General features: G+C 47.2%; 2 protein-coding genes across 2 annotated transcripts in view; both read right to left on the bottom strand.

Annotated features, from left to right (window-relative positions):
- The window catches only part of BCL7A (BAF chromatin remodeling complex subunit BCL7A), a 28,357-nt gene extending 24,346 nt beyond the window's left edge, over positions 1-4,011 (bottom strand). Inside the window, exon 1 of the mRNA XM_081175197.1 lies at positions 3,788-4,011. Within this exon, the coding sequence (XP_081031323.1) occupies positions 3,788-3,879 (92 nt within the window). The 5' untranslated portion in view covers positions 3,880-4,011. The remainder of the gene's footprint in view (positions 1-3,787) is intronic.
- Positions 4,012-5,512: 1,501 nt separating this feature from the next.
- Positions 5,513-12,235, bottom strand: part of CFAP251 (cilia and flagella associated protein 251) — a 38,228-nt gene continuing 31,505 nt past the window's right edge. The window contains 5 exon segments of the mRNA XM_081174725.1: positions 5,513-5,749; positions 6,369-6,470; positions 6,561-6,789; positions 9,871-10,014; positions 11,667-11,757. Of these exon segments, the coding sequence (XP_081030851.1) occupies positions 5,580-5,749; positions 6,369-6,470; positions 6,561-6,789; positions 9,871-10,014; positions 11,667-11,757 (736 nt within the window). The 3' untranslated portion in view covers positions 5,513-5,579.

The raw sequence follows: 12,235 nt of genomic DNA, 5'->3' as shown, positions 1-12,235 counted from the left end.
TGTACATTAGTAAAGGTTTGTACATTTCTTCTTGTTCTTGTTCCCCAATGGGAAAAAATAGAGGGGGGGTCCTACATTGTTCATCTGAAGAACAAAATCTACATAAACTTGTGACATGAACAATCCTTTTAAGGATCTGACTAGGTTTCCCACAGCAACTGGAAGGCTGCTATGTCAGGATTGAAGTCTGCAAAATTTCTATGGCTTTCCCCATCACTCTGCTCTTGGAGGAATGAGCCAGTGTGATCACCTGTGCATAGTTGCTATGACAACAGAAGATGCTGGCAAAAAAAGTTTCACTTGACTTATTTGTTAAACAAGAAGCAAGGCTCCAATTTTCTCTTCTCCACACTTTTGGCAAAGAACGACAAAAGGAAACAAGACGCACACTTGCCTTGAAAAAACAAATGGAGCATCAAGCACCCAGCTACAATGATGCTGACAATGAGCATCACCATCTCTCCGTGCATTATGTTAGGCTCCTAAAAGTGCGTGCCAGCGAAGTGCATTTTCTTAAGCGCACAACAAAAGCATTATTCCTAGAACTTTGTACTATCATTAAGACTACAAGACTGGCAGTGTTAAGGCTTTTCAACACAATGGCTTGGATTTCTATTTTGAATTCCTCTTCTCAGTCTGCATCAGAAAAGACACTTTTTAGCTATTTGCCCATTGCAATTTGAACTGGACTGCTCACAAACATCACAGCTTTTAAAACTGCAAACATCCACTCTGGGAAGAAAAGAAGGATACTAACTGATTTTTCTGTATTCTGCTTGTTTATAATATATACCTATAGAAGAACTATTTTATCCAACACAAAACCCTTGAATCCGATGATTTCTGCTTTTTATGAGCTGTGCATTGGTGTAACAAAAACTCAATCACATTGTTTTACAAAATAAGCCTGTCTTGAATTACATTCATACTATGTTATCTGATCCAAAAATACCAAACTGCACACTGATTGCCTATTGTGCTTCAATAACCATTTCGCTGTATTGTTTAGCTGTGCCACAATGATTTTCACAATAAAAACTGCACAAAAACCCCACAAAAGAATAAAATGCTAAAACGTTGTAAAGATTTAACAAAAGAGGGCAATTCTACCAAGGTTACAACCTTTAATTATATAATTTCAAACAAATTCAAGTAGCAATTACACCCTCCCTGTATAGCTCCACTCAGATTTTAGAATTAAACAATACAAGCTGGAACCAATGTGATTTGTAGCACAAAACTAAAAATCTTTAAAATACGTTCATTTGGTTGACCCATTCCCATTAAAATATCAGAACACATACGCATTCTAAACTTCACCTAGGATTTCAAGAATTATCACTTTTAAGATTTTCCTCTGAAATGTGTGAAAAGCATTTAAAACAACCATTCACACTTAAAGGTGCATGAGGATTTTGAAAGAAAGATGAAAGTCCAAGTCACTTCTGATGCCTGCCTATTCACCATAATATACTCTCCCTTCTGAATTAAAAATAAAATAAAAAAGGAAATACCCACAGATCACAATTCACAAAGCACATTGTTCTCTTTCTCACCAACCAAACAAAAGCACAAGGGAGCCAGGCAAAAGCAGTACTACACTTCAGGGGGTATCAGAAAGAAGGTGCACAAGGATAAAAGGAGCTACAACAGCTAATGATCATTGGAGTGTGCAGAAGGTGCTGCCATGCACATTCTAAGAAATACAGTGGTACCTCGCAAGACGAATGCCTCGCAAGACGAAAAACACGCAAGACGAAAGTTTTCCGTTTTTTGAGTCGTTCCGCAAGACGAATTTCCCTATGGGCTTGCTTCGCAAGACGAAACATCTTGCGAGTTCTTGCGAGTTTGTTTCCTTTTTCTTAAAGCCGCTAAGCCGCTAATAGCCGTGCTTCGCAAGATGAAAAAACCGCAAGACGAAGAGACTCGCGGAACGGATTAATTTCGTCCTGCGAGGCACCACTGTATGTTGTGTGAATAGCCACAGAAAACAGTAGCACACACACACTGAACAAAGTGATGGTAAAGAGTGTCTGTAAAATTCATGGTAGGGAGAAGAGCTCATGAGATACCCGCAAAGGCTACAGCAGAGTCACGGGCCCCAGATTCAGTCTCTATCCAGTTAAAAGGATCTCAGCTACAGGGGAAAAACCTCTGCCCAAGACACTGAAGAGCCTGTCCTGGGCTAGATATATAAAAAATCGAATGACTGGTCTAAGAATGCTTCAAATCTAGGTCAAGGGGCAGTTGGGAGGGGAAGAGGTCATATTGGGTTCAAAGAGGAAAGAAGAGTTTGGAGAGAGAAGTCCTCCTCTGCCTCCTGCCAGATTCAGCCCAACAGGATGTGGAATGGTGAGAATATTGATCTATCTCACACAACAGGGAGCACGCACAGCCAGTGGGTGTGGGAAGCATCACTTGGGGACAAGAAGAAAGTTGACAGGAAGAAAATGCTTGCATGGAGACCAACCAAGGAATCCATCCCAACACATTTGCCAAATGAGTTTATGGCTAAAGGAGCAAGGGAGAGAAGAGAGACAGGTGGAAGGAAATACATAAGACCAAGGGAGAGGTTTAAGAAGATCTAACAGTGAAAAATTGGGGGAGGGGGGCTAGACATGGGTAAAGAAAACCTTAAAATAATTACAATGGAAGAAAATAGGAAGAAATTAGGAAGGGGAAAGACCCAGGTATCTGTAAAAGAAAAGGCACCCAAATTGCACTAAGATATGATGCAGAGGAACAGGGATAGCTCAGTACGTAGGGAATGAGACGCTTAAACACAGGGTTGTGGGTTCGAGAACCCCACATTGGGCAAAGGATTCCTGCCTTTCAGGGGGTTGGACTAGATGACCCTCACGGTCTACTTTGCCATTCTATGAAGTTAATCAAGGAGTTGAGGGTGGGGTTGCTGAGCAAAAACCATCAAAGGGTAAGGGGTGGGACAAAAACCCAAGGGACTGGGGGGGGGAGAGAAGGACAAAGAAATATATGCATAAGAAACTGAAGTCAGAAAAAGAACCCCAAAAAGAGGTGCCTGGGGGACTTCTAGTGGACCACAAGGGGAAGACCACAACAAAGGGGAGGGGGTCCAAGAAGTAAGCCTGCAAGGCTGCCTTGGAGGGAGTCTCACTGACCAACTCTAGGGGGATCTATAGAAAGAAGACAACCAATAAGGGGCACCAAGAGGCGAAGGGGGAAAGCCAAGGGGAAAGGAGATGGGAGAAAAGCCCTGAGGATGTGGGGGCGCTGCTGCGGTGTGTGCTCAACTTATGTGCAAGAGGGGAGAAGCCTCCCAAGAGGACGGAGGTGGCAGGAGCCCCCAAGCTGCCTTGGGGGGAATAGATGGGGTGGGAGGAAGGCGGCTCAGGAGGGAAAGCACTAAGGGGTCTGTACTAGGAACTGAGGGGGGGGGAGCCTGGGGGTTCAACAATGAGCGGGCGGAGGGGCGGAAAGGAGAAAGCCCTGAAGGGTATTTGGTGGAAACTGAGGGAGGGGAGAGATAGAAGACATGTTGGGGGGGGGAGAGATGGGGGGGGAGAAAAGATGAGGAGGCCACATGCGTGGGTGTGGGTGTTTTCACAATGGGACTCCCACCCACCTACTCGGAGGCAAGGAGAAATGTTGGCCTGTCTGGGAAGGGAGGGGGGCGCCGACACCCCCGCGCCGCCCCTCTTCCTTTATCCCCTTTCTCCTTCTCTCACTCCACACGCCCCCCCTTAAAAAAAATAAATCTCGAGACAAAAACAAAGCCTCCTCCTCCTCCCTGCGGCTCAGCCTCGCTCACCATTTGCGCACTTTCTCGATGGCCGCCATCACCCGCTTGATATCATCCTTGGCGCGGCTGCGGGTCTCGGCCCGCACCGACCGGCCCGACATGCTGCCGCCGCCGCCGCCGCCGCGAGGGAGAGCCCGGACTCCGGCTGGCTGGCTGGCGCGCTCTCTCCCTCCCTCCCGCGCTCGCTCGCTCGCTCGCTCGCTCCCTCTCGCACTGCTGGGCCCGCACCGGCAGAGGCTGGGAGCGGGAGGAGGAGGAGGCGGAGGAGGCGGAGGCAGCTCCGTCCTCGCTCGGCTCGCTCCGCGGCAGCGCCCCCGCACGCACGCACGACGGAGGCGCCTTCGCTGGCTCCGCCCCGGAGGGAGGAGGAGGAGGTGAGCCGAGCGGGGCACTGCGCAGGCGCCAGCCCGGCGGACGCGCGCCCTTAGCTCCACCCCAAGGCGAGGGGGCGGGAACGCGGCTGGGGCGGGGGGAGGGGCGTTCCCGCGCTTTTGTCCTCTGAGGGAAGCGGCGCCGCGCCGCAGTTTGGCATGAGGCGAGCGCTCTTGGCCGGACGCGGCGATGCCTGCGCTTTCCTCCGAGACACTGGGGCAGGCATAGGCAAACTCGGCCCTCCAGATGTTTTGGGACTACAACTCCCATCATCCCTGAATACTGGTCCTGTTAGCTAGGGATGATGGGAGTTGTAGTCCCAAAACATCTGGAGGGCGAGGTTTGCCTATGCCTGCGCTTGGGGGTTTCCTCCCGCCCCCACCCCTTTTGCGTCCCACCTGGCATCTTCCAGCTGGATGAGTTTACCTCAGCATTTATTCATTTCCTTCATAAAATTTATACACAGCTATTGTAAAACAAACACAAACACGGACGGCCTCGAAGCGGGTTCACGACAAGGGGCTGCTTCATGTGGTGCCTGTTTTGCTTTTAAATGCACCTTGCATTGTCCCTGTATCCTACTGAGTTTTTTGTTTTTCACTCACAGTTTCTTGTTATATACATCATCGCCTTAAGATTGTTGTATGGAAGGTAACTGATGAATGAACTAAAATAATGCATAGATCTGGGAGATTTGTGCTGTATAGAAGCTGCTTGTCAAGTCAGTTTAATAAGTATGCAGATTAACTGTGTCCTTTGAGGCAGCATGGTTTTGCCAGGGCCAGGCAAGTATTTTGCACCCGCTAACCTAGGCTCATTCATGGTTCCTTGTCATCCTGGGGAAAGGTGACCAGTGGGATGCTGCAGGGTTCTGTCCTGGGCCCGTTGTTGTTCTACATCTTTATAAATGACTTGGATGAAGGAACTGAAGGTGTGATAATCAATTTTGCAGATGATGCCAAGCTTGGAGTGCATAGCTAATGCCTCAGACAGAATCAGAATTCAAAATGACCCAGATTGGAGGACAGGACCCAAAGTAACAAAATGAATTTCATGAGGGACAAATGTAGGGTTCTGCACTTAGGCAGAAAGAACCAGATGCACAAATATAGGGCAAAGGACACCTGGCTTACTAGCAGTGCACGTGAAAGGGACCGAGGGGTCTTGGTGGACCACACTTAACATGAGTCAAGAGAGTGATGCAGCTAGGTCTTCCCTTACCACCTCTTTTCCTATCATGGACTGCAGATCCCTCCTTGCCAACATTTATTCTGTTATCACCAGAAAAAAATCCTTCATCTTCCATGACCCTGGCTCTGATAATTTTTATTTCAAAAGAAAATACAATTTCTAAAGGGATGCCAAAAAAATATATTTTTTAATGCAGCAATGTGTTTTCTTTTTAAGGCTTAAGAACAATCAGAGGCCATTAAGATTTAATGATCAGAGTGCTGCTCCCAGATTCAGGTTCATTTGTGGTCTTTGTTGTTTCCGTCTCTGTCAGTCTCGGCTCAGGAATTGGTAAGTCAAGAATGTCTGTTATGAAGTGCGTCGCTGTGATTTCCTCTGGAATTTCTTCCTCAATAAAGGCATCTGCACCTGAAAGGCGAGAGGCATTGAAATGGATGTTAGGATTCAGGACAACGGAGATAAAGATGTTGCATCTGCACTGGGCTCTCCCCTCAACAACTTACACTAGGCTGCATACACATCATTCATTCTGCTGATGTTTTCACAGTAAGTGAACCCCAGGGGCGTACAAAGTGGGGGGGTGACAAGATGACCCCTGCCTCCCCCCAGCTATAGAGCGGTCATACGGACTGTGCATGTGCAGCAACCGTACGGGATGCCGCACATGCGCACTCCGTACGGGATGCCGCATATGCACAGTCCGTACGGGACGCCACACATGCACAGTCCGTACGGGATGCCGCACGTGCGCACTCCGTACAGGATGCTGCACATGCACAGTCTGTACGGGCTGCTGCACATGCGCACTCCATGCAGTTGCCGTGCAAGCAGCAGCCTGTATGGGCTGCGCATGTGCGGCCGCCTATACAACCCATACAGCACGAGCAGCAGCCCGTAAGGAGTGCGGCATTCCATACGAAATGCACATGTGCGGCATTCTGTATGGCATGTGCAGGGTGCCGCACATGCGCACTCCGTATGGGCTACCCCGCCCCAGGTGCCAGAGACGGTTCCTCCGCCACAGTACCTGTAGCATCGTAGGTGCCAACCTCTGAACGGCCCCCCTCAGGATTTGCGCCCAGCAAAGTGGTGAGGCACTCTGCTAGCTCCTCTTCTGTGAAATGCTCTCCTGGGTCAAATAAGGTAAAAACACAACCTGTTAGCTTTGTGACAAATCCATTTTGGGGCCAATGCTGCCCTCCTCTGGGTTGAGGCCCACCTCTCTGTTGTAGCAGCAGCAGCAGTTCATCCCTGCTAATGGCCACCTCGCTGTTCTCATTCTCATAGCCCAGCACTTGGAAGGCGTTTTCTATTTCTTTTAGTGAGAGCCCAAAGGCAGGCCGGTGATTCACATACAGCTTGATAAAGTCGCCTAAATTGATGTCGGTAACTTGCATGCCCGTCTCCAGATATTCACTGAATTTGACTTCATTTAGCATGTCTTCAATCTAAAGGAATAAAAATGTGCCTTTGTAAACGGAGATACTGACGCCACTGGAATGCTTTGACATTCTGCGCCAAGGCAACAATAAAAGACATTTCATGGCCACTGAAAAAGCAACACTTTGCCGCCTAGAGAGGTCACATTTCCCAGCCCTCCAACTCATGCTCAGAAGGATTGGGAATAAATGGTTTGCATGATGTTCCCTCTGAGTCTTACCCATTTGGCTGCCGCTGTTTGCAATGATGTCCAAATATATATTTGTTCCGTTTCTATGCCATCTGTGTACCAAAGTCTGCTGGGTGGTTTACAAAATCAGTAAAATATACAAATACAATACAGTTCAGTTTAAGCAAATTGGTTTGCTGTTACATCTGAATTAACAGACCATTGTTTCTAATGTTGCTCCACCCTTGTGGGCCACTGTTTGGAGCAGCATCTGAGAATTGTCCAGAAAAGCAGAAAAACCATACAAAGCATTGTTTGCACAAACGGCCTTTTTCAGACATAAAACTAAACCATGGTTTAATATTACGGTATAGGAACAGGCAAATGCTGTGTGGAACCTCTGTTTTAATTCTGCTTCCAGATAATTGTGGGAAAACCATACTTCAGCAGTGCTAAAGAGCTCAAGGGGATGCAAGCTTGGAAGTCATGTACATGCATTAACAGGCATGAACCCTAGAGAATGATGAACCTTCCCCAACTAGAGATTTAACTTTTAGAAACTTGGGTATTGGGGTAGAAGCTGAAGAATTGCTTCTCTCTAGTAACCCGCTATATGCCCACTCAACTGCTTCAATCTGCAGAACTGGCACTGTTACAGATGTTCTGAATTTATAAGGAATCCAAATTCTAGTGTGGCAGCACCTACATTTTGGAACCCCCTGTATATTGACATCAGGCAGGCACTGTCACTAGACTCTTTTCAGTACCTGCTAAAAACCTTTTTGTTTAGAGAAGCTTCCCCAGATACGTGGAAATTTGATGTGCATTTTAATCTGCTGTTAGTTGTTTTTACTGGTAATGTCATTGCTTTATTCTTTAAAAAAAAACCAATTTGATGTTTTTCACAACCATGTGGCATATACTTTTTAAGAAATCAAATAAATAAATAAATGCACACACCCCTCAATAAAAACCTCCTGAAAAGGAAAAACAGAGGTGGTGATTTACCAGCCACAGATACCAGATAATCAGATCTGGTCCTGATAACACAGATTCTGTTAGGAGTGAAAATAGATTTATGAATGAAAAGGAAGAAGAGAAGTGACGCCACTTGCAAGGCTATTATAATAATTACTGCTCCCACCATAAAATTAGAAATATCAGTTTCTCTCCACGACCCTCATCATCCCGAAGAGGCATTTTCCCAAGGATATGACATGCACAGGGGGAAAGGAGTCGCAAAGGATTAGTGAGGTGGGGAGAAGAGCTGGTTCTCTTTTCACACCCTCTGGCTGTTTCATAAAAGTGGGGCAGCTCCAGCGCTGTTCTTATTGTGCCTGCACATTTCTGCTCAGCGGAGGGAAGTAGGCCATGAACCCTCCCCGCTACGCTACAATGCGCAGGGAACTGGGCTACATGTTTGGTCACCCTTGAAGAGCTTTTCCTGTCCTTCTGCCACCAACAGGCACCTTCTTTTCAAAGCACACGCTTGGGCTGAGCTGTCTCCACAGCCCTGTGAAATCCTGAAACAAGGACACTTTTTGCTCAGTGGGGCTTCCACAACGTTCACCTTGTTTTGCTTCTATTTCTGCTCTGTCCCTGTCTCTCCCACCCTCAGGACTACCTGCCAGCAATGCCCTTTGGTGGTTTCCGCCATCCCTAAGTGACAGAAGAGATACAGCTGCAATCATTGACACACATTTTCATTGCTTCTGAGCAACTGCCTATAGGATTGCTCTGAAAAAATTGGCATGCACAAGAAAACCTACAAAGGAGCTTTTGGGTCTCCCTGGAAACCCCTTCTCTTCAATGCAGTGCCATCTGGCTCAGTACATAAGCTGCTGCTTTATGCAGAATCAGACCGTTGGTCCATCTAGCTCAGTACTGTCTACACTGACTAGCAGTGGCTCTCCGGGTTTATCTCTCTCAGCCCTACCTTGAGATGGAAGGTATCTGCGCCAATTTCACATAAAAAATATATCCAATCACTCAGTCCTCTTCTTTTAAGGAAAAAAGTTGTCAGTACAGTGGTGCCCCGCAAGATGAATGCCTCGCAAGACAGAAAACTCGCTAGACGAAAGCGTTTTCCGTTTTGGAGGTGCTTCGCAAAATGAATCTCCTATGGGCTTGCTTTGCAAGACGACAATGTCTTGCGAGTTCCTGCGGTTTTTTTTCCCTTTCCCCCCTTTTTCTAAGCTGCTTATCAGCTGATCCGATAAGCCGCTAAAAGCTGCTAATAGCGCTAATCCGCTAATCCGTCAATGGGCTTGCTTCGAAAGATGAAAAAACCGCTAGATGAAGAGAATCACAGAACGGATTCTTTTCGTCTTGCGAGGCACCACTGTACTCAGCATGAAGTGTTGCAGTACGTGCCATACTTTTAGCATTGGGGGGTGGGTGGAAAAGGTACCGGTACTGCATACCCTTGAATACCCCGGGGGGGGGGAGCACTGCAATCACCACTGCTTGCAGTACCTGAACAGTACCTTCGGTGGCATATAGCTGGAATGGTGGAATTTAAGGCAGGAAACCAGCACAGGGCCCTTATATGGATCATTTCCCCAGTCTTCAGCTCTCAACATTTCTGCAGACTACTGTCAGTATATGTATGCACACGTTGAGAAATTTAGTGCAAATTTCTGATCATATACATATTTTAATAGAATATTTTTCATGCTTTATGATTTTTTGCAAGCCATTTCCCCATATATAGTACACCCCCCTAAATAGGGGTGCCAAAACCTAGGCCCCACACAGTGGGTGCCCAGCACGCCCCACAATGTCAGGACACAGTGACACCGAGTTGTGGCCAACATTGGGAGCGGGGGGTGTTGTCTGGGGAGAGAACCGAAATGGATGGATTCTTCCATTCCGTTCCTACTCACAGGTTTGTGCAACTCTCCCCCGTAGTAATACTGACCTGTTCCTCAGATGGGTAGAAGCCCATGGCGCGCATGACAAAAGGGATTTGCTCCAAAGGGATGTGTGTGGACACCTTTCTGGGTTCCATGGTGTCAATACCTTGATGACGCAGCTGAGCATAATAAAAATAGTCTTCCAGCTCCTGGAGGAGGGGGAAATGTAATACACAGCCCATGAGGAGAAGGTGAGGGAGCAGAGTCTGCTCAGCCTGGAGAGCACATGGTTAAGAAAGGTAACTGGGTAGCCACCTTCAAATATTCGTTTACTGCCACATACAGAATGGAGCACATTTCTTTTCTCTTGCTCCAGAGGGTAGGAATGGAACCAATCAGCTCAGATTGGGATTAGACTAAACATTTTGAAGGATTTCCTGGCTACATGAGTTGTTGGACACACTGCCGTAGAAGATGGCCAACACGAAAGGTGATGATTTAGATAGCTAGATAAATGATATCATTAATAGCCATTTCCTCTAAACTTGAACCCTGACATTCGGTTCATGTTTCATCTTTTTTAAAAAACATGTAGTTGGGGGGAAGTCATCAAATATAAATAGTAAAATGCAATGACCCCATGTGCAAAGCAACCAACTGGACATGCAATAATGGCTGGATCTTGAAACAGTGCTGGCTCCAGGGTTCTGGGTCCTTCAATGGGGCACTTGGATCTGGGGGAGGTGAAACATGGGGCTGCCTTTGAAAAGCATTTGGAAACATGAGAAGGAAAAGTGCCATTGTGCTTCTGCTTTGCTTTTGGGCTTCCCATAACGAGCATCTGGTTGGCTCCTTTGAGAACAGGATGTGCCTTGGGTCTTATAATAATAATAATTTATTATTTGTACCCCGCCCATCTGGCTGGGTTTCCCCAGCCACTCTGGGCGGCTTCCATAGAAACCAAAAAACACTAAAATATCATACATTAAAAACTTCCCTGAACAGGGCTGCCTTAAGATGTCTTCTGAATGTCAGGTAGTTGTTTATCGTTTTGACATCTGATGGGAGGGCGTTCCACAGGGCGGGCGCCACTACCGAGAAGGCCCTCTGCCTGGTTCCCTGTAGCTTTGCTTCTCGCAATGAGGGAACTGCCAGAAGGCCCTTGGCGCTGGACCTCAGCGTCCGGGCAGAATGATGGGGGTGGAGACGCTCCTTCAGGTATATCCAGGAGCCAGGCTCTTCTGATCTCTTTTGAACTTTAAAACCTGAAACAATATGGGGGTGAGGTATCTAAAGGAGCACTTTCTTTCAATGAAGCTTCCCACTGATTAGGAACTCCGTGTATCCCAGTCTTCTGAGCTTAGGAAGGCAGCTGCTGGAGAGTTTTCTCTACACTGGTGCACAAAATGTTGGAAGCTCTTCCCAGATAAGTTTGCTTGGTACCACTTCTGTTAGCGTTAAGGGTTCAGGTGAAGTTTCTTTTCTGCTTTATATAGTCACAGTCCTTTTCCTTATTTTTGACTGCTGCTTTCACCTGCTGTCTCACCAGGGCTGGCCCTCTCCAGGGTGAAGCAGCAGGCGCATGGATGGGGTCAGGAAGCCAAAGGAAGGGGTTGGAGCACTGGGATAAGATTCAGCCACCAGTCCAGTCAGCTTCTCTGCATGGAACGAGTTGCTTCAGGCAGCATTGCATCTTGGGCTGATGCTGGACTCTGTCACTTTTTATCTATGCGGTTCTACTGCTGCTTTTTGGTGATATATATTTCATTATCGACTTATTGTAAGCTGCCTTGAGGGTGTGGACGCGGAAAGGTAGAGTAGCAAAGCTATAAATAAGGAAAGCATGCAAGTCTTACATTACCTTGAAAAACTCGCCCTCTCTGCCACCTTCCAGAAGGTTGTAGAATGGGATCAAATCTTCACCCCCCAGAAAAGAAGCTGCTTCCAGAGCACTAGGAGGAGAGCAACAAAGACATGTCTGGAGGAGAGGGGTGAGACAGGAGCCCCACACACCCCCATTGCCCCTGCCACCTACTGCACTGAAAAACAGGTCCTTAAAATTAAAATTATCCTGTGCAATTCCAAAAAAGCCTAAAGGGTGCAATCCTATACTTGAGTTTTGCTGTATGAGGAGCTTTGAGATATACCAAACGGACATGCCAGCCGAATACATCAAATATACAGGTGGAACCGCTGAAAGCGATGGGGAGGAGCACCCCCACGATGAATCTTCTACCCCTTCAAGCCACACCCTGTTGGGGGCGGAATTCTGCACCAGCCCCAGAAATGGGCCCAATTTCCACCCCTTTTACTTTGTTGCCAGGCATTCAAAAGCTGAGTGGGACCATGCTGTTTTCTACCAGCTTGAACCTCCATCTTCTCATTTCTGACCACATGACCAATGCAGTGATTGTTGCCTCTCCCAGCCCT

Source organism: Podarcis bocagei (assembly GCF_964188305.1).
Source record: "Podarcis bocagei genome assembly, chromosome: 16".
Lineage (NCBI taxonomy): Eukaryota > Metazoa > Chordata > Lepidosauria > Squamata > Lacertidae > Podarcis > Podarcis bocagei.
Note: the sequence above shows the minus strand (reverse complement) of the source record. Positions and strands in the feature narration are given on the sequence as shown.